At 48.1% G+C, this 18,289-nt stretch overlaps 1 protein-coding gene across 4 annotated transcripts in view; it reads right to left on the reverse strand.

Annotated features, from left to right (window-relative positions):
* Positions 1 to 18,289, reverse strand: part of Ksr2 (kinase suppressor of ras 2) — a 397,441-nt gene that overhangs the window by 86,346 nt on the left and 292,806 nt on the right. For all 4 annotated transcript variants that reach the window (XM_063225734.1, XM_063225732.1, XM_063225735.1 and 1 more), the window contains exon 8: positions 2,224 to 2,291. In XM_063225734.1, the coding sequence (XP_063081804.1) occupies positions 2,224 to 2,291 (68 nt within the window). The remainder of the gene's footprint in view (positions 1 to 2,223; positions 2,292 to 18,289) is intronic.

Below are 18,289 nucleotides of genomic sequence, written 5' to 3' on the forward strand. Positions count from 1 at the left end.
AATAGCCCCTGATCCCAGGCCCACCATCAAGCCTCTCTCCCCTCGGGGTTTCTGTTGCTCACTGAGAACACAGAGAGGCACAGTGAGAAACTCCAGTTCAATCCCGTGTCTGATGTTGGTTCTGGTTAGCTGTTTTTTTATTGTGGGGTGAGAGGCAGGACGGCTGAGAAGTTAAAGCTTTGAGCTGACCCAGGGATTTAATCTCTCTGCTTAGCCTGAGCTGCCATCTCCATGGAAACTGACTCTATTTTCAACTTTCCACCAACGTGGGGGGAAAAAGCAAGAAGCCTGCAGACTTCTGGAAAGTTCAGCTTGCTTTGCCTGTACAGGTACCTGCAGGGCTGGAGCACAAGGAACATGACCTTGAAGGTAGGTAGGAGGAAACCCTTCTTCAAATACCAGCCTCTGAGCACCGGTCACTGCCAGCAGGCTGGGTCCTGCCTCCACACGGTAGCTGGGCTCTGGTAGCTCCTACTGAAGAGGAATTCGGTGGGAGGCGAATACCCCAAGGAAGCTGACCCAAAGCTACGGCTCAGATGCAGGGAGAATTCAGGTTTCAAAATAGCCTCATCGAGTGTGTCTAGTTGCTTTGGGAACAGATGGTTCTTAATTAAGGATGGGGTGGGAAGGGGCAGGAGAAAAGAACTGAAAGACTTTTCCTGCATTTCTGTCTTCCTGGTGATCAACAATGCAAAAGTCATCAAAAACCCACTGCCTGTTGGCTCTGGGACTGCTTTTCTTTATGTTTCCCTTGGATGCATTCTAAACTTGAGTGATTCCCCTGAGCAAGCACTAGCCAAGGCCAGGGGAGATGGAGGACAAGGAAGGAAGAGCTGGACTCGGATTAGCAAGTTTCTGTATCCTTAAAGCTCCTTTCTGGTGGCTTTAAGGCTCAATTCAACCGATAGGTGGCCTGTAGCAGGTAGGTGGCCAGAAAGACTTTAAAATATTTTATAAGTTGCCAACAAAATAAGTATCTAGCACATGAAACTGTATTTGGACTTTTGTTTGAAAGGTGAGAGGAGCTGAGGACACAGGTCTGCACTGCCGCTGGACTGGTCACCCTCTCCAGATAGCGCCGGGCCCCATCTGGCCAGCTGTTCTCACTTAGGATACTTGCTGGCCCTTGGAGGCCTCTGGGTTTCTATGCAACTTCATTGTCAAGCAGAATTCTGCAACTCTATGTATGGTACATGGAAATCTAGTCTCTTTTAGAATTGCAGATTCTGATTCTGTAGGCCAAGGGCAGGACCAGGAGTCATACATTTCTAACGTACTCCTAGGAGATCACTGTGAGGCCGGTTTAAGGACTGTGCTTTGAGTAGCAAGGGCCTGGACATGCTGACAAGTGTCCAGTCTGCAGTGGTGAAGAATGCTATATCTGTACTGTCCACTACACCATGGTAGCCACATGAGGCTGCTGAGCCTTGAAGTGTGACTGAGTAATTTTAATTTGTATTTTTGTTTAGTCTTAATTAATCTAAAGTTAAACAGTCAGATGCAGTCAATAGCTACTGACAACACAGACCTAGAGCATCCCCCAAGGATGAACTGCAAAATGCGTGACGCAGTCTGGAAGTAGCTACTCCACAGGGCGAGGACCAGGGGAATTATTTGCAAAACTGGACTATAAACTTGCTTCCTATTCAGTCCTTGGCAGGCAGAAAAAAGTCTTGCCTTCCAGAAAAATGGGGCTTGTTTTTATATGGTGAAAGGCTAAGAATAAACTCCCTGCCTGGTCAGGTTAGCCCAGACACTCTCAGAGTCCCCAAAGGTAGAATACAGATGGCCCAAAGCAACAGACATGAGCCAGAGCCTTCCTCAAGCCAAATTCTGGAAAGCCAATTGATTGAGTCTGGAGAGCACACAATGGAAAAACACTCAACCATCACTCTTCTTAAATGGGGAGGAAAAGCAATGGCATTGAGGGAGAGAGAGGAAGTAGAAATTAAGAGAAGAGAGAAGAATGAGAGGACAAGGGCTGAAGGGCAATGAACCTAGGGGCTAAAATATCCTAGGGACCAGTACAAAGGCAAGGGTTTGAGAGACAGGCAAACAAGATGGATAAAGAGGGCAGAAGGCAGAAAGAAGAGGTACAGTGAAAGAAACGAGTGCAAGTGTATGTGGAAGGTGTCTGAGCCGTCAGGATGGGGTGGGTGTCTTGGCTAGCCAGCAGGAGTCCCACCCCAAACCCACCGGAGGGAGCGAGTGTTAGATACTTACCTCCTCGGTGGATGATCAGGAGATGGCAGGGTGGGGCTTCTTTGGTGCATTTGTTGTGGCACTTTAACCTGAGGGATAAAAGGAAGGAGAGAAAAAGATGGATGGATGGCTGCATGAATGGAGAGATGGCTTTGTGCATGGATACACAGAAGAACAGGCAGATGAATGGATGGATGGACAGAAGGATGGATGGGTAGAAGGAAGGCTAGATGGATATAGATAGGTGCAGGCACGATGGATGAGCGGGTAGGCAGAAGTGTGATGGAGGAGTGGGACGATGGATGGAGCGGTAGACAGATGGAAGACCAGGTAGATGGATGGATGGATGGGTGCACAGATGGATATAGGTAGAGCGAGGCATGGCGGATGAGTGGATAGGTGGATGGATGGATGAGTAGGCAGATGGATAGAGCTGGGGAATATATGAAAGAGTAAGTGGCTCAATGGCTGCTTGGATGGATGGATGGATGGATGGATGGATGGATGGATGGATGGTGGATGGATAGATGGACAGAGCTTGTGGATAAATGGAAGAATAGGTTATTAGATGGATAAATGAGTTGGTGGGTGGGTAAATAGATGAGTAGAGGGTCATTTCAATGGATGGGGGAGTGTTTGGATGGATGCGTGGGTGGGTGGGTGGATGGATGGAGGAACAGGTAGTTGGATGAGCTGCCACAGTGGTCTTAAAAGCTCTGGGTGCTTGTGGATACCAAGATGTGAGATGAGATGAGGCAACTTACTGCAAAGCCATATCCTTGGCAACCCAGGAAATTAACTCTCGAGAGAGCTTCTGTCACCCCCACTCTCAGGTCCATTCTAGAGGAGCCCAGAGTGGGTGACGACTGTTTTACAACAGTACCTGCATGGACTTCATGCTTTGAAAAGTACTTTTCCCTATCAGTCTGTGTTCACTAGCACTTTACCCCAGTCCTAATGCCCACCTGCCATTTACATGGGGACTCATGTGCCAGCTCCTGTACCAGGCATTTTACATATGCTATGCCATGTGATCTTCATGACATTAAGAAATGGAAAAAAATACCATTAAAAATTGGTGTTAGTATCATTCCCACTTTCCAGGTGGAAAACCTGAGATTAGCTGATTTGTTCTTGCAGTAAACCTGGGTCAATGGGCCCAAAGTTGGCCTCTTGTTTATTATAAAGGCTCAAGCTGCAGGAGACATTGAATGAGAATCTTCAGTTAGGGTAAGATTACTAACAAATATGAAGACATATTAAGTTGAAGAGTTTAGAATCAAAATACCTGTGTTTGGGAGATGCCTAATTATCAACTTCTTTTCCTCTCACAGTTATCTGACTTCACAAGCAGAATAAAAATCCCGTATTACTGTAGCTGGCTTTGTGTTTTTTCCTGAGTTTCGTATCAGTCAGACAGATACACACCACAGAGGATGCCATAAGCGTTCCACCCAGATACCCGTTGGGTTCCCTTCCTGTTTTTGTGCAGACTAGCCTTCCTGCCAGGAGCTAACACCTCTGCCAGATGGCTGCCCACGGGCCTCTTAGAGGTTTAGCGTTAGAGCAGAAAGTCACATACACTACACAGAGACACGGGAAGTTTGGGTTCGCCTTCTGCCCCCTTCCTCTCTGGGGAGTTGGCAGGTCTCTTCCACAGAATGGTTTAAATGGTTCTCAGATGAGTGTGCCCTGATACCTCAGCACCTTGTGGGAACTATGCTAGGGCCCAACCCCCAGAACTGCTGAATAAGCAACTCAGCATCCGCAGGCTACATTTTAGCAAGCCGTTAAGGGGAGCCTGACACGTGCTCAGGTGAAAGAACCACCCATCAAAACCATCACTTGGGGTGTCTGTATTTTCCTGACTTTTCCTGCGTTCAGTCTTTCATGGCCCTGTATTCCTCTCTGATACTGAACAGGGAGACCCAGGACCCCGAGAATGCAGAGGGGAACCAAAGAGGAGCACAGGCAGTGCAAAGAGTGGCAGGGGCAGGGGCCCAAATGTACCAGGAGCAGCTCCCCCAAACACACGCTCACCCCAGGCTCACCTGAGGGCAGACGATGCCAGCCAAGGGGAACTCAATCAATGTGTTCCTCCATCTGAACACCTATTTTTCTCAGGTTACCTTATACAAATGACAAGTGATATTGATTTCCCATTCATGATAATAGGTCATGATTTCATCTTCAAGTGCATTTATCTAAGTTTAAAAAAAAACTGTTAACAGGAAACAAATGAGGGTAATAGATATGCCAGTTACACTGATCTGATCATTACATGCTTTATGCATGTACTGAAATAGCACACTATACCCCGCCTATAATACGTACAAGTACCACGCGTCCATTGAAAACAAAAACATGTTAAAAAAATAGGGCTGACACGTATATATGCGAAACTGTAGCCATGTTGAACAGATGATGGAGTTACACTGGCAAAGCTCACTTAGACAATGTGGAATCTTCAAAACGAGCAGGTGACCCTTGGTGTTGAAAAGTCTACAATGGTCGAGAAGCATCCAGAGGAGCACACTGTTGGTGAAGAGTTTACAGGTTCCCTGAAAGGAACGGGAGCCCACACTTCTGTGGTACCCACCTTGTGTAAGAGGATGTCCTGGGAGCTTTACATAATTCCCGTCACCCTCAGAAACAGCCCTCGGGATAGCAATGATGGCCATCCTCACCTTCAGAGGGAGAAATCAAGGCCAGGTGAAACGGGATAACTTGTTCAAGGTCAAACAGCCAGTAAGCAGCAGATCTTAATCACTGTGTAGAGGCCCCCCGGATTTCCCTGGGTCTTGTTTTACAAGTGGGGGGGGGGTAAGGTTTGGGCAAAGAGGAGGATTCTGAGCAATTTTAACTCCCTGAGTCAAAACACTTTTCTTTGAGATGAGCCTAAGATATCACCTACCTTGCCACACAGTAGTTGCCTGACTTTAACAGAGTAAAAAAAAAATCCTAAATTCTTGTGACCTGCTTTATTTATTTTTTTGGCTTCTTTCCCAAGGCCTCCAGACTCTTGGACCTATGTGGGGAAAGCCCCAGGTTCCATGCAATAACCAAGCCTGCATTAAAACTGTCACACAGAACTCTGCCGACCGTGGAACAAGTCCTTCATTCATTCACGCACATTCATTCTACAAATGTGCAGGTACCGAGAACATACAGCGAACAAGGCCAGTGACCCTGTGTGTTTATGGGAGGGAAAACAGAAACAAAAGTGCATAAATCAAAGGATCGGAGGCACGTAGATCATGTCAGAGCCATGCAGGGAAATGAGATGGGGAGCCACAGCGATGTCACCTGGGAGATCCTCTCCCACAGGTGACAGGAGTTAAGTTCTGAGAGGGAATCAAGGATCAGAACAAGCTTGGTGGGTTCAAGGCTCAGAAGGTGAAGGTCAATGAGGACAAAGGGTGGAGTTTAAAGAGGGCGGGATGCCAGGGTGACTGAAGCCACACCAGGAACCTGTTTCATTCTCCAGGCACCCGGGAGCCATGGGGACCCTGAGGATGGTGACACAGTCATGGTGATGCCTGGGAAGCCCGGGAATCGGCTGAAGACAAATGGGAGTCAGCCAAGCAGTGTCTGCACTTGCAATAGCTGGGCTCTGCTCTGGAAGCTTCTAGAAAGAAAATTTTCCATTCCGTCACTCCCACCGGGAGGGGTCTTTCCCAACAAGCTCAGCTGGAAGTTGACTTGCACATGCCCCGAAGCCATCTGAAACAGGGTTTCTGCAATTTAATTTCAGCTTTGAACCACTGCCAAGCCAGCACAGGATGCATGAGTCCTGCTACGACCTCTGCCCATTTTGTGGCCTCCTGTCCAGCATTTTACTCTTCAGTGTCTGTGGTGGATTACATGCTGCAGTCATGGAAAAGTCCTCCTTTACCTCTAGCTGCTAAAGAATACGGGACATGGGCTCCTCTTTCTTCCACTCTAGGGTTTAAGAAGACAACACTGGGCCCAGGAACACAGCCTCATTTGTGCAGAAAAGCTTCAAGAAATATCTGCAATGCCAGGCACTTACACCTCGCGTGGAGGTTCAGATGTGAAGAGCTACAGCTGCTCCAGGGCCCAGCTAGGTTCTGCTGATGGAGATGGCAGGATCAGCCAGGTACTGGAATGGCCCATCCTACAGAGGGAGGGCACGGAGGACGACAGCCAGGTTCTGTGCCACTCAACACCGTATCCCACTTACAGACTCATTTTTCTGACTGAAATGCCTATCATTGCCTGCAAATTAGACTTTTCCTTTCCACTGCCTATGGAAAAGGCAGCAGCTGGCCTAGAGTCTATCCGTTAACCACCTGCTGCAAAATCAGATCCACAAGTCTCATCTCCGAGGCTTCCATCCTGGAAGCATCTGCAGGGGAAGGGAATTTTCAGCAGCATGGGAGAATCACTATCTGAGAGGATTGTGTTCTTTTTCCTAGAAAGGAGATGTCTAGGAGCCCAAATCTAGAAAACAGCGCTCCCTCCAAGGGGGAATGGGATCAGGAGAGAAAACCAAATAAACCTGGGTTCAAGTCCTGACACCACCACTTCCCAGCTGTGAGAACCTGGGCAAAGTTGTAGACCTACTCTGATCCTCGGTTTCCTCCTCTGCAGAGTAGGAACCAGGTTGCAGCAAGGACAGAAGATCGGATTTCAGTATGGCACACAGTAGGTACGCAAGACGCGGGGGCACTGTCCTTTCTGCTAGTTAGTGGGATTATTGCCAGCGTGCACAGCAGCTTTCTACTGCAAGTCTTTAACACTTAATGGGAGATCTGGGGGGACTGGAAAGCCCAGAGCCCACAGCCACCCATGGCTACTAGGTGGCTGATGAGTAGCCATCTTCCTCTTGGAGGGGGAATGCGACCCGGGGGGCCGCTCATGGTGCCACTGGATGCCAGTCGCCCACTGGGTATCTGTTCTTTGGAGTCCCCGGCACTTTCCCTCCCTGCCCAACTCCGCCATTCTCCGGGGATCACCTGTCAAACAAACCACTTGCCTTGGATTCTTTATCTCCAGGTCTTTGGAATCAGGAAACCCCAAATGTGACACCAAGATTATTAAAAGCGATGCTGAGCATCAGTGAGACCTGCCCCAGGCTCTCACACCAAAGCCAAGCTCTTGTTTCCTGGTTCCTTTGTATGGGTTTCTTTTGTTGTAGCTTGGCATAACTGATGCCATTTTGATCCCTGCATTTAACTAGTGTCCTGTATTTGACCCAGGAAAATGGAAAATCACTCAGGGTATAAGCACCATGAGAAAAGCAGAATGAGCTGCACCCACAAGAGAAAAATTAACCTGCTCAACAAAAGAAGCAGGATACAGGCGTCAACCAAAAATTAATGTAAGATTCTAGCTAAACTGTTTCCAACAGATATCTTTTTGTGGTTCTCTGTTTAAAAGCTTTGCAATTTTCCAGTTCAGGGCCACTTAGTGAGAAATCTGAAATGGGTCCACATGAGTGTTCACTGAGCTCAGCTAATTAAATCCCAGATTTATCAATTTGGCTGCTTGGATTCCTATATTGTTCATGAACCCACTTCATTTAGCTCACAGTCCTCAGTGAGACTGGTTCTCTGGTTCCCTCATTCTTTAAGGAGGAAAGTGATGCTGGGGAAGACACAGCTGGCTGCCCCCAACATGGGAAAGAAAGTGAATCTCCAGCCGGGACCCGGGGCTGGAGGCGCTCTGTATTTCAGGACAGTAGCTCTCAATAATCCCCAACCTTCAGGAACAGTCCTCAGTGGTTCCAGAAAACTTGGGCTTTGGAATCAAGCACACTTGAGCTGGAGGCACAGTTTTGCCCCTCCAAGGTGTCTGACCAAGGGGACATCAAATGGAAAAACACAGACACCTTAACAGGAACATTTCGGCACGAGCCCACAGAGTGCACACAGAGAGAGCAGCTCCCCTCGCAGAGCCTGGAAATTGGAAAGGATTTGTTCACGCTTTTGTTGACAATGGCTAATCTTTTCTTAACCTTCTGAAGCTTGACAGACTAAACTTCAGGTATGGAGCATCTCATTCCCCCAGAGGCATTGTGGGCTAATGACACATGGTTTCCATGAGAAAATTAAACAGGTGAGGGCAAAATCTGGATCTTCTAGACTGGGGATGTGGCTCAGGGGCACAGCACCTGCCTGGTAAGCGCAAGGTCCTGAGTTCAGTTCCTAGCAAGCTCCCCTGCCCCCAAATCTAGGTCTTCCTTCTTACTGCAGCTGCCTGCCCCGCCCCCCATTAACTGTGTCTGCATCTAACACGTGCTGGATAAATACTGGAAAGCTGGAGAGACAGTGGAGGAAAGGAATAAGAAAAGGACAGACAGATGGGAAAATCTGTTAAACATCACCGATTTGGCAGCATTGCAAAGTCTAGCAAAATTTTTGAAAAAAGTGATGTCTGGTTTTTATCAGTTACCTCCTCTTGGTTTGTGAAGTGCAGCTCGCTCTCTCTCTGTCTGTCTCTCTGTCTCTCTCTGTCTCTCTGTCTCTCTGTCTCTGTCTCTCTGTCTCTCTCTCTTTCTGTCTCTGTCTCTCCTTCCTCCCCCTCCCTGTGCTGTCCCTTTCCCCCTGCATCCCCTTCATTCTCTCCAGTATGAGGCTAAGAGGTTTGACCAGAAGCAAACTGGATCTCCATGGAGTTTGCCCCAAAACTGTAGGGGACAAATGGCTCCCTTTACAGCAGCTCTACTGTTTTCTTAATAGTTCTGTCACAGCCCAAAGCAGCCCTGTGTGGCGGATACAAGCTGAGAGCCCAGCATGGTGCTGGGGTCAGAACCAGCTTTTCCAGGGCAGGGACAGGCACACCCCTGCTGGGACAGAGGGAGGTCAATTTCAAGTGGTTCGTCGGTCATTTCTAGCCAATTAATGGAAATTTTGTTCAGGGCAACTGAAATCCTTCACTTTCCTACTCTCTTTGCCCCTATACCAGCTTACTTTGCAATAATCCATCTGTGTACAGCCCAACGTTTCCCCACATAGTGCAACTGGAAACATTTTCAAAGGCTGGCCCTAATATGCAAGTGAAGAAATACTAGAGGCACCAACAGCAAGCTTGGTACTTTCACATAACCCATGTATTCCAAATAACAGAGTAGCAAGGGGTACATCTCATTACACCATTTCAAAGTCAAGAAGACTGAGACCCATGAAGCAATCCAGTTATATCGGCAGTAAAGAGGAGAGTGGAGACCATTCATTCAAGCACATAAAAATCATTACTGCATTTTTCCTCAGTGCCACTTCCTGTGCTGGGCCAAGGGGTGTAATAACAGGAGGAGCAAGATTCTTCCTCTAAGAGCCTCACAACCTGGAAAAGAGCTCACTGTCAAGGGACCTATATCCATGTCTGACTTCAAGTATGAATATCTTTCCAATCACTCCATTGGTTGAAATTTGCCTCATAGAAATGATCTCATTTAGATGTGAACTCCATTTATTGGATCGTGCAGCGAAGATCCCCTTTCCCTCTAGTGATCACTCAATAAATAAATGGTTACTGAGCACAGAGCATGGCCCATGCACCTGTGATGTCCTGGATGAAACAACACACCAGGCTCTACCCTCAACTCGGTAGAGCCAGGTCAGGGGACAGGCAGCATGTTCTAAGGAAAGGCAGGGGAGGGTGGTGGTGACATTTAGGTTTGAGGGGGACTCAAGGAGGGCTTCCTGGAGGAAGAAGTGAGGGCTGAGCTGAGTTGGAAGGTGAGTGGAACCCAGCAGAGGGGTGCAACAAAGATCAGGCGAAGTGAGGGGGTGTGAAGATGTGTCATGAGCAGGCACATAGTCTGCGGCGGGGACAGATGGCTCAGTGGATCTGGGGCCCTGGCAAGAGGAAGAGGGAGGAGGGGAGCAGAGGTGGAGGTAAGCGAGGAACAGTGCAGGTGTTCATCACGAGACTGGGTTTTATCCTGAGAGCACGGGAGCCCGTGGAGGATTTAAAATGGGGAAGCATTGCTGGATAAACCTTCTGGGGAGACCCCGGTGGCAGCACACATTTGCAAAGAAAGGGCAGCTGAGTTCCCGTCTCATCACTTTTTCTCCTCTCTGAACCTGCCTTCCGTTTTTGAGTCACTGCATCAAGTGCTCCTGAAGGTTTCTTGCAAAATTGCCAAGCCAAATTCCCTATTTTGAAATGGGCTCATTTTGTCAAATACCCCAACAAACCATTTCAGTTTTGGCTCCCAGTGGCCTCTTAATAGAATCAATGTTTCTAGAAATGCCCCTGGGTGCTCTCAGAGGGGGCTACCCAAACACTCCTCCCCCTGTTACTGACAGCTTGCAGGGGTTTCACTCATTAGCCTACAACTCAGAAAGAGAGAGAGAGAAAAGAACTCAACAAATGAGCAAAGGGCATGTAGGGGTACTGAGCTACCAGTCCGACCTCAGCGCTCAGTGATGTGAACAATCACCAGGACCGTTCTTGCCAGAAGAGGAAGGGAAGCTGTAGATGTATGAGCTGTTGAAGAGGCTTTCCTTCTCTCCTTCCCCAACTTCCCTTCAAAAAGAGTAAGTGACTGTAAAGTGTCCTTAGCTCCCGGGACCCGGAGGTGTTCACTAGAACACTAAGATCCATGTGTCATTGTTCAGTGCAAAAAAAAAAGGATGACATGGCAGGCAGGAGACTGTTGCTGGACTGGAGAGGGATGTGGAGAAGGCTTTGGTCCAGGGTCATGTCTTTTGTATAAAGGATGTGCACGAGTCTTTGGAGGCCAGGGATACAAGGCCATGGTTTATGTTAGTGGCCCCCGAGCCTCATGCAATTATGGACTTGACCAAATCTAGCGTTTGTGATTGTTTTGTGTCAAGCACTTGGATTGTTGGTATGTGTGTTTCACACATCCAGGGTGGAACCAGGATATAATGTAACAGCAGGAAGAAGGTCTCTCTCTCTCTCTCTCTCTCTCTCTCTCTCTCTCTCTCTCTCTCTCGCTGGTTGGCACCTTGTTGTTTGTAGCTGGCCATGAATGGCAGCCCGGCTTGCTACCAGCCAGCTGAATACGGACTGAAACTTCCAACCTGTAAGAAATAAACCTTTTCTTCCCTAACTTTGGGAGGCAGGTATTTTGTCTCAACAATGAGTAAAAACTAACTAAGACAGTCTGTGACTTTGAATCAGAGGTATCTGTGTTTAACACATCAGCCTACCAGGAGATTTCAGGCCAGCCATTACCTCCATTCCTGTAGAATGGGGATGATAATAAATCCCATCTACTGACTGGGGATTTAGCTCAGCGGCATAAGCGCCTGCCTTGTGAGCAGGCAGTCGTGAGTTCGATCCCTGGTACCGATAAAAAGGAAAGAGACAAAATAAATAAATAAATAAATAAATAAATAAATAAATAAATCCTATCTACCTTTCAAAGTTGCCTCAAAGATTAAACGGGGTCATGCATGCAGGGTTTAGCAAAATGCCTGACTCTGTGACCGCCCCCACGATGCACAACATCATCATCATCATCCTTGTTATTGTCACCATGATCATCACATTCAATTCCCACTTTGGCTTCTGGTACAATTATGATCCTCCCTCACACACAGCCTCAATTGGACCCAAATTCTTACTTATAATAGGTTAAAAAAAAAAGAGTACACAAGGGACCACTGAGTCCATAATTGCAAAAACTGAAGTGTTTCTATTATTGGAAAAGAAAGTTCAAGTTTCAAGCTGGTGATCTCTGAAATACACGCTCATAATTATATCCTGCAAATATTCTGCCTGCTGTCCAAATTCCTGAAGCTTCCAGGAACATCTTGGTGGCAGCTGCAACGTCGGAGGTCATCCTCTCTCCAGTTTGGTAAGATCAGAGCACACGAGTGTGCCCTGGGTCCTTTCAATCCCAGATGCTTCCTTTGCACTTATATTTCCCCACATGACTTTTGGCTAGAGTCATTTTGAAAAAAAAAAAAGGATATTTTAAGCTAAAATGTTGTATTTTGGTGAAAGAAGTAGAGGAGGAAAACACAGGGCAACAGAAGAAGGAAACAAGGCTAAGTGGAAAGTCCCCACAACACAGCAAAGCCGGGAGCACACGTTCACTAAGCGCAAGTCGACTGGCACGCACAGAGAGAACCATGAGCAAGGCCAGCCAGCTGCTGCAGGCAAGAGATAGAACTCGTAGCAGCAGCATTAAAATGCTGCAGAATAAACCGCCAAGCTTGCAGCGCTTATCCCAGGCTTCCTAACACTGCCCTTTGTCTTAGCAGGGAAACAGTCATGAGTCTCCCTGCTACGGAAGTGGGCAGTGGCCTCAGAAGAGCACACAAGTGATTTTAGACAGCACAAACCAGCCTGTGTGTTTCTGGGTACTTGGGACTTTGAGTGCCAAGCTAGCTAGGATGGGGGTCACTCTATAAGAGGGATTATAATTGCCACAGTCGCCCTCTAATTATAGGGTAGGTGACTCCATAATACGTCCAATAGCCTCATGAGAAACTTAGAATTCCCCTGTAAGTTGGATAGTTTAGTAACAGGTCCATCCCTGGGGCAAGCAATTGACAGTTGAGAGTCTGAAACAGAATAATGCACCAGGCCCATTAGCCGGGAACACATGATTATATAAACCTGTGATTTCCGACCAGGGCAATTCTGCACCTGTCCCTCAGGGCTATGCCTACAGACATTTTTGGTTTTCACAACCAGTGTGGAGGTCTGCTATTGGAATCTAGTGTGGGGAGGCCAGGGATGCTGCTAAACACCCTACCAGACAGCCCCCAGCTCTGTGCAAGTGCATGTACACTTACACGCTCACACACATACACACTCACACAGACACACACATACACCAAAGAATTATCTACCTCCAGATGCCAACAGTACTACACCGAGAAGCTCCGAAATACACTGTTTAACATCTCTTCCAAGAAGCTGTGTGCTTTGCAAAATCTCCGAAGAAAAATGAGGAATAAAACCCATCAGAAGCGCCAAATTTTCCAGAAATCCCATCTTGCTTACACTCATAGAAGTAGTTTAGTGGGGATGCTTCTTTTTACACTTTGTAGGAAGAGAACATCACTTTATAAATGTCTAGCACCCTATTTAAAGGTTCTGACTTGAAGGAATCTCTAAGTCTTTAACGCAAATGGGGCACTCATATGTCTTAATCACACTGATGAATATACTTACCTCACCGTGCATCTGGAGGTTGAGAAACCTTCCCTGGATCACACAGTGAGGAAGCAGCAAAGGCAGAACAAGCTCAGCTCTCTGCCCCAACGCCTGGTCCCTGCTGTTGTCTGACTGTCATAGGTCTGACCCTGTAGAAGTAGATCTCAGGTGAGGAGGCTGGGCCCTCGGCACCCTGTGTCACTAGGTGACTGCTGCCTCTGAGCCAGGGGGAAGGGGAAGAGGCTCAGTCCCAGCACCTTTGGGGAAGCAGCTGCTCTCACCGGTGCTGCTGGCTGCTGCTCGCCATTCTGTCACCTGGAGAATGACGATTCTGGCCCCGGCACGCTCCTCTCCACGGCCTTGTCCTTGGCAAGGACGAGGGCTCCAGAGTGCAAGATGGCTTTTCCGGGAGTGGAGCTGGATGGGCTGTGAGCAACCCTTTGCTCTACATCGCTGGGCTGTCTGGAGCCTCCGGTCACAGAGTCTGAATTACAGCAATAGCTGACCAGCGGAGCAGGGCCGGGACTGCAGCCACAGAACAGAACCAGCCCAGCCTCCATGCGGGTGCCTGCCTGGTGCAGACTGCAGAACCTGCTCAAAGCCTCTGATATCCTGGTCCAAGCCTGTGCTCACACCCTTCCCCGCTGCACATGGCTAAATTCTCTTCCTTCAAGACTTGGCTTTAAAGACCTTGGGGGGACAGTCACCCTCCACATGCACAATGGATCCCGCACTCTGGGGTACCCAACAGCACTGTCCCAGTGCTAGGATTACCTACCACCTGCCGTACTGCTTCCTCTAGACCCAAGTTCCTTGCTCACTTTTAAGTACACGTAAGAATTCTAAGGGAGACTTGTCTATACCGCAGATTTTCAGGTCCTTATCCCCAGGATCTGGGCCAGGAAATCTGGAGGGACTCAGGAAGATGCAACCGTTCACTTCTACCTCAATCCTGAGACAGGGGCAGAGGCTGGGCTGACCTTGAGGACTGATAGTGGTTGTGAGCAACTTGAGGACATCAAGTCTGTTTTCTCCACCCTCACCCTCCCGTAGCAGCAGAATTCTCTCATGGCAGATGCTTATGCTGGGCTGGCTACCTAGCCAGAGCCACGGCATAACCTCTGAGAGGACAGAATAAGGAGATTACAGCAAGCAGAAGACACAGGTGGTTTAGAAAGCTGTTTCCTTCAGTTCTAAACCCTCACCTATGCGGGGGGAAAAATGCATCTCAACTTAAATTCTCTTTTTCCAGAGCATAAACCACTCAAATCACTATTTTGCATTTTTTTTTTTTCTGCAAGAAAGGCAAAGGCAGAGAAGTACCCTAGGACCCAGATCTCAGCCTTGCAGAAACCTGCGTGAGGACCTGGAGAGAGGGGAAGGATGCAGATAACACATGATTGAGGGCAAGGAAACCCATCAGTATCTGACCGCAAAAGCCGGCTGAATCCAGTTATCAGACACTACGTGGATTGTGCTGACATCCGACACTCAGCTCAACTCCATCCTGCGCTCATGAACCTATTCGATGAAAACGTCTTGATTTAGATAACAGCAAATTGCTTTCTGAGTCTTAATTTCCTATTAGTTCATTAATCTCTTTATTCAGAATGCCAACAAGACAGTTGATGATAATTCCGGAGGAAGTGGGCATTAAACTCAGAAAGTGCTGGCTTCCTGGGTGGAGGGGACGTCCAAAGTGAATTCATTGAGTTAGTAACACTGTTACCATAATCATTAATTAAGTACTTCTAATGGGCCAGTTATTAGAGTGACCATCTTATTTAACAATTATCTTACTTGGAGGTTTTTTTTTTTTTTGATAATTTAGCTAAGAAGATATTATCCCCACTTTACAGAAGAAGAAATTGAGATTCAGAAGAAATCATATAGCAAGAATTCAAATATGGGCGTATCTGCCCAATCACCTGAGTTGTTAATCAGATGCTATCTTTTCACTCATCACGTAAACATTTGCTCAGTGAATTTCCTGAGAAGATGATGACGAGGAAGACCCAAATCTACAGAACAAGACCCATGGATGTAAGAACACCAGAGCCTGGAAAATAATTGGCAAAGCCTGTCCTTTCTTACAGAAACACCTCACAAATATTGTCCAGCTGGACAGTAGAGTTTTTAAAATTCCTACTCTTCTGTAGTGGTTGGGGGCCTGTTACAAGGCACATTCTGGGGACCCAGCCCAGAGCTGCTGGAGCTGAGGTTCTGGGGTTGCGGCCCAGGAATCTGTGTTTTAGCAATGTTGGAGCTTGAAGCACACAGTATAAAAGCAAAGCCACAGAAGGGCACGCAGAGAAGTCTTCCCACCCTTCCAGCCGACCAGGACCCTGGTATAATGCCAGTTTGGATTTGGCAAGTCCAGGGCGGAGCCTGAGAGCCTGCCCAGCGGTGCCCGGTGGTGACCAGGCAGCTGGGCTGGGGACCGCCATCTAACCCAATCCCTGGCACCAGGGGCTTTCAGACACTCACAGCCCAGGATTGTTCAGTTTTTAAAAAGTCATTCCCTTCTGGGAAGACTCAAAGCCCTGCCTCTGGGCTGCTGCGGCAGGAGCTGGACCATGCATCCTACTTTTCCTGTATTTTCTCTCAAGCTGGAGCCCTTCTCCGCCTCCTTTCATTCAAACTGCAGCCCCTCCTCAGGCTCCTCCTCTTTTTTGTTTCCTTCTCTGTTTTGTTCTTTCTTCTTAGTTGCAGCATCATCTGATCACAAGATCCACTCGGACTAATTTACTGTTTACCATCTACCCACATCCCACCCTCACCAGCACAGAAATTCCACCAGGCCAGAGATTTTGTCTGTTTTGTTCCCTGGTGCTTTCCTAGTACCCAGAAGAGTCCCTGGTGTGATACTATTACCTTACAGTTCAGCGTCTCTAATCGGAAAATCTGAACTCCAAAATGGCCCCAAATTCAAAACTTGTTGGGTGTCAGCTGGATACTACTATCAGAAAACCCACCCCAACTTCAGGTGACGATGAGGTACAGTCACAACTTGTGGGCACTAAAAACAGTGCATGATGTTACCTGCCTTCAGGTTATGCGCATAAGTGGACATGAAACATAAATAGATTGCACATTAGGACTTGGGTCCCATCTTCAGGATATCTTATCGTGTGTATGAGATATATTTCAAAATCACAATAAATCTGAAACTTGGAAACACTTCCGGTTAGAAGCATTTCAGATGAGAGACACCCAGCTTGTAGTATCGTTGCGTAAGTGCATGGCTCTGCCCACTGTCTCTCCATTGTTGTCGCCACCTCTTAAATGTCACTGCAAGTGCTCTTTCTGCGTACACTTTATTTTCTCTGGAATTCATTTCTCTACGAGTGTCCCCTCCTCGCAGCTCCTTCACCATGGAGTACATGTGTTACTCACTTGAGTCCCTCATCCAAACCATCTATCAGCTCCTAAGTGATCCAAAATGTTGTCAGTCCTCGCAAACACATGTAAATCACCATCTATCCGAGCGTTAATCAATGCAAACATTGCAGGATTTTATTTACAGGAGAGTCGCTTTGAACTTCAACTGCTTGCAATAGCTCGTGCTCGTGCTCGTAATTATATAGTAGAAATAGCGCCAAATTCTGTTGTAGTTGATAGCAGCACAATGTTAAGACCCTGAGGCAGGCTGAAACCTTACAGCAGCTGCAGCAGCTGCCTTTCCTGTTCTGCTAGCTTTTCTAAGGGCTGAGCAAACTGGTGAGGTTGCCAGTGCAATCCAACCATGGCTCGCTTTGGAATCATGCCTCCTCGATGCCAGGGCTATTTCTGCACAAGACAGAGGAAAGGAATATTTTTGGATAAACTATTGTAATCTGGGGTAAGGACAGTCTGTGCTGGGGGCTAATATCTTGCCCATTTTGCAGATGTGAAAACTAAGCCCAAGACAACAGGCCACTTAAGAGCTCAGTCTCACACGGAGAATTCACTGATGGAGCTGGGACCCAAACTCCAGCTCTGGCTGTTGCCAAGCCCTGCTCCTGACAGCCCAGCCCCGTGCAGCACCCCCCGACCACCACCCCCCCCCAGGCCAGCTGCTCTTGTTCATTACTTCTAGAACAGAGAGCACAGGGCCAAGGCTGCCTCTGAGTTCTGCCTCTCGTGCTGCAAATTGAAACCGCCTGGGAAGTGTTCAGCCTTGCTGACTCCCGGCTGCGTCCCTGTCACCTAATTACTTGACTTCAAAGTCTCCACGCAGCAGGTGTGAGGATGTGAAAGCTGCCGTTTCCCCCACAGCACACAGTGTGATGAGGTAGGCCTCCCCAGCTCATGTCCAGGGCCAGTCACACAGCAGGTGAGCCAGACCTGCCTGAGGTCTGGCCTCGGGTCTTTTGGAGTCATGAAAACCAGGGGCTGCTGGAGAATCGGGGTCCACAGTGGACCCCGTGGGATGGCAGCTTCGCAGTGCTAAGGCTTGGTAATCAGCGCCCACCTTCCCTACTAAGGTGGAGCTCAAGGCTGCTTAGGGGCTGGAACTAATTAATCCTACCCACTCCGGGAGGGACAGAGCTCAGCCTTCCCTGCATTACTCAGGTGAGACTGTGGGGCTGGGTGGGGACAGTGGAGAGGGGGAGAGGTCTCTCCTGCTGTTACCCGACATCCATCACAGGGCAGAGATGTGGGGAGGGCTGAGGGGGGCCAAATGAGACCTCGCTGCCAGGGCTGAGCAGGAAGAGCAGGGCTAGAGGGGAAAGGTGGGTCCGACAACTTTTCCATTAATGCACGTTAGTTATGCAGATTGATGGGTTTCACATGTGCACGGAACACCCTTGAATCGTTTCACCCCGTTACCCTCCGTGCCCTTGTCCTCTTGCCTTCATCTGTCTCTGCTTTGTTTTAAAATCCCACATATGAGAGAAAACGTGATATTCAAATGTTCAAAACTGAACGGCTTCTACAGAGCAGACATGCACGTTCTGTTTCCCCGTGGTCACTTTTACCCACTGTTGAATGTTGTTGG

This window comes from Cavia porcellus, unplaced genomic scaffold, assembly GCF_034190915.1.
Source record: "Cavia porcellus strain 051 isolate PalLab524CR breed Dunkin Hartley unplaced genomic scaffold, mCavPor4.1 scaffold_16, whole genome shotgun sequence".
NCBI classification, from domain to species: Eukaryota; Metazoa; Chordata; class Mammalia; order Rodentia; family Caviidae; genus Cavia; species Cavia porcellus.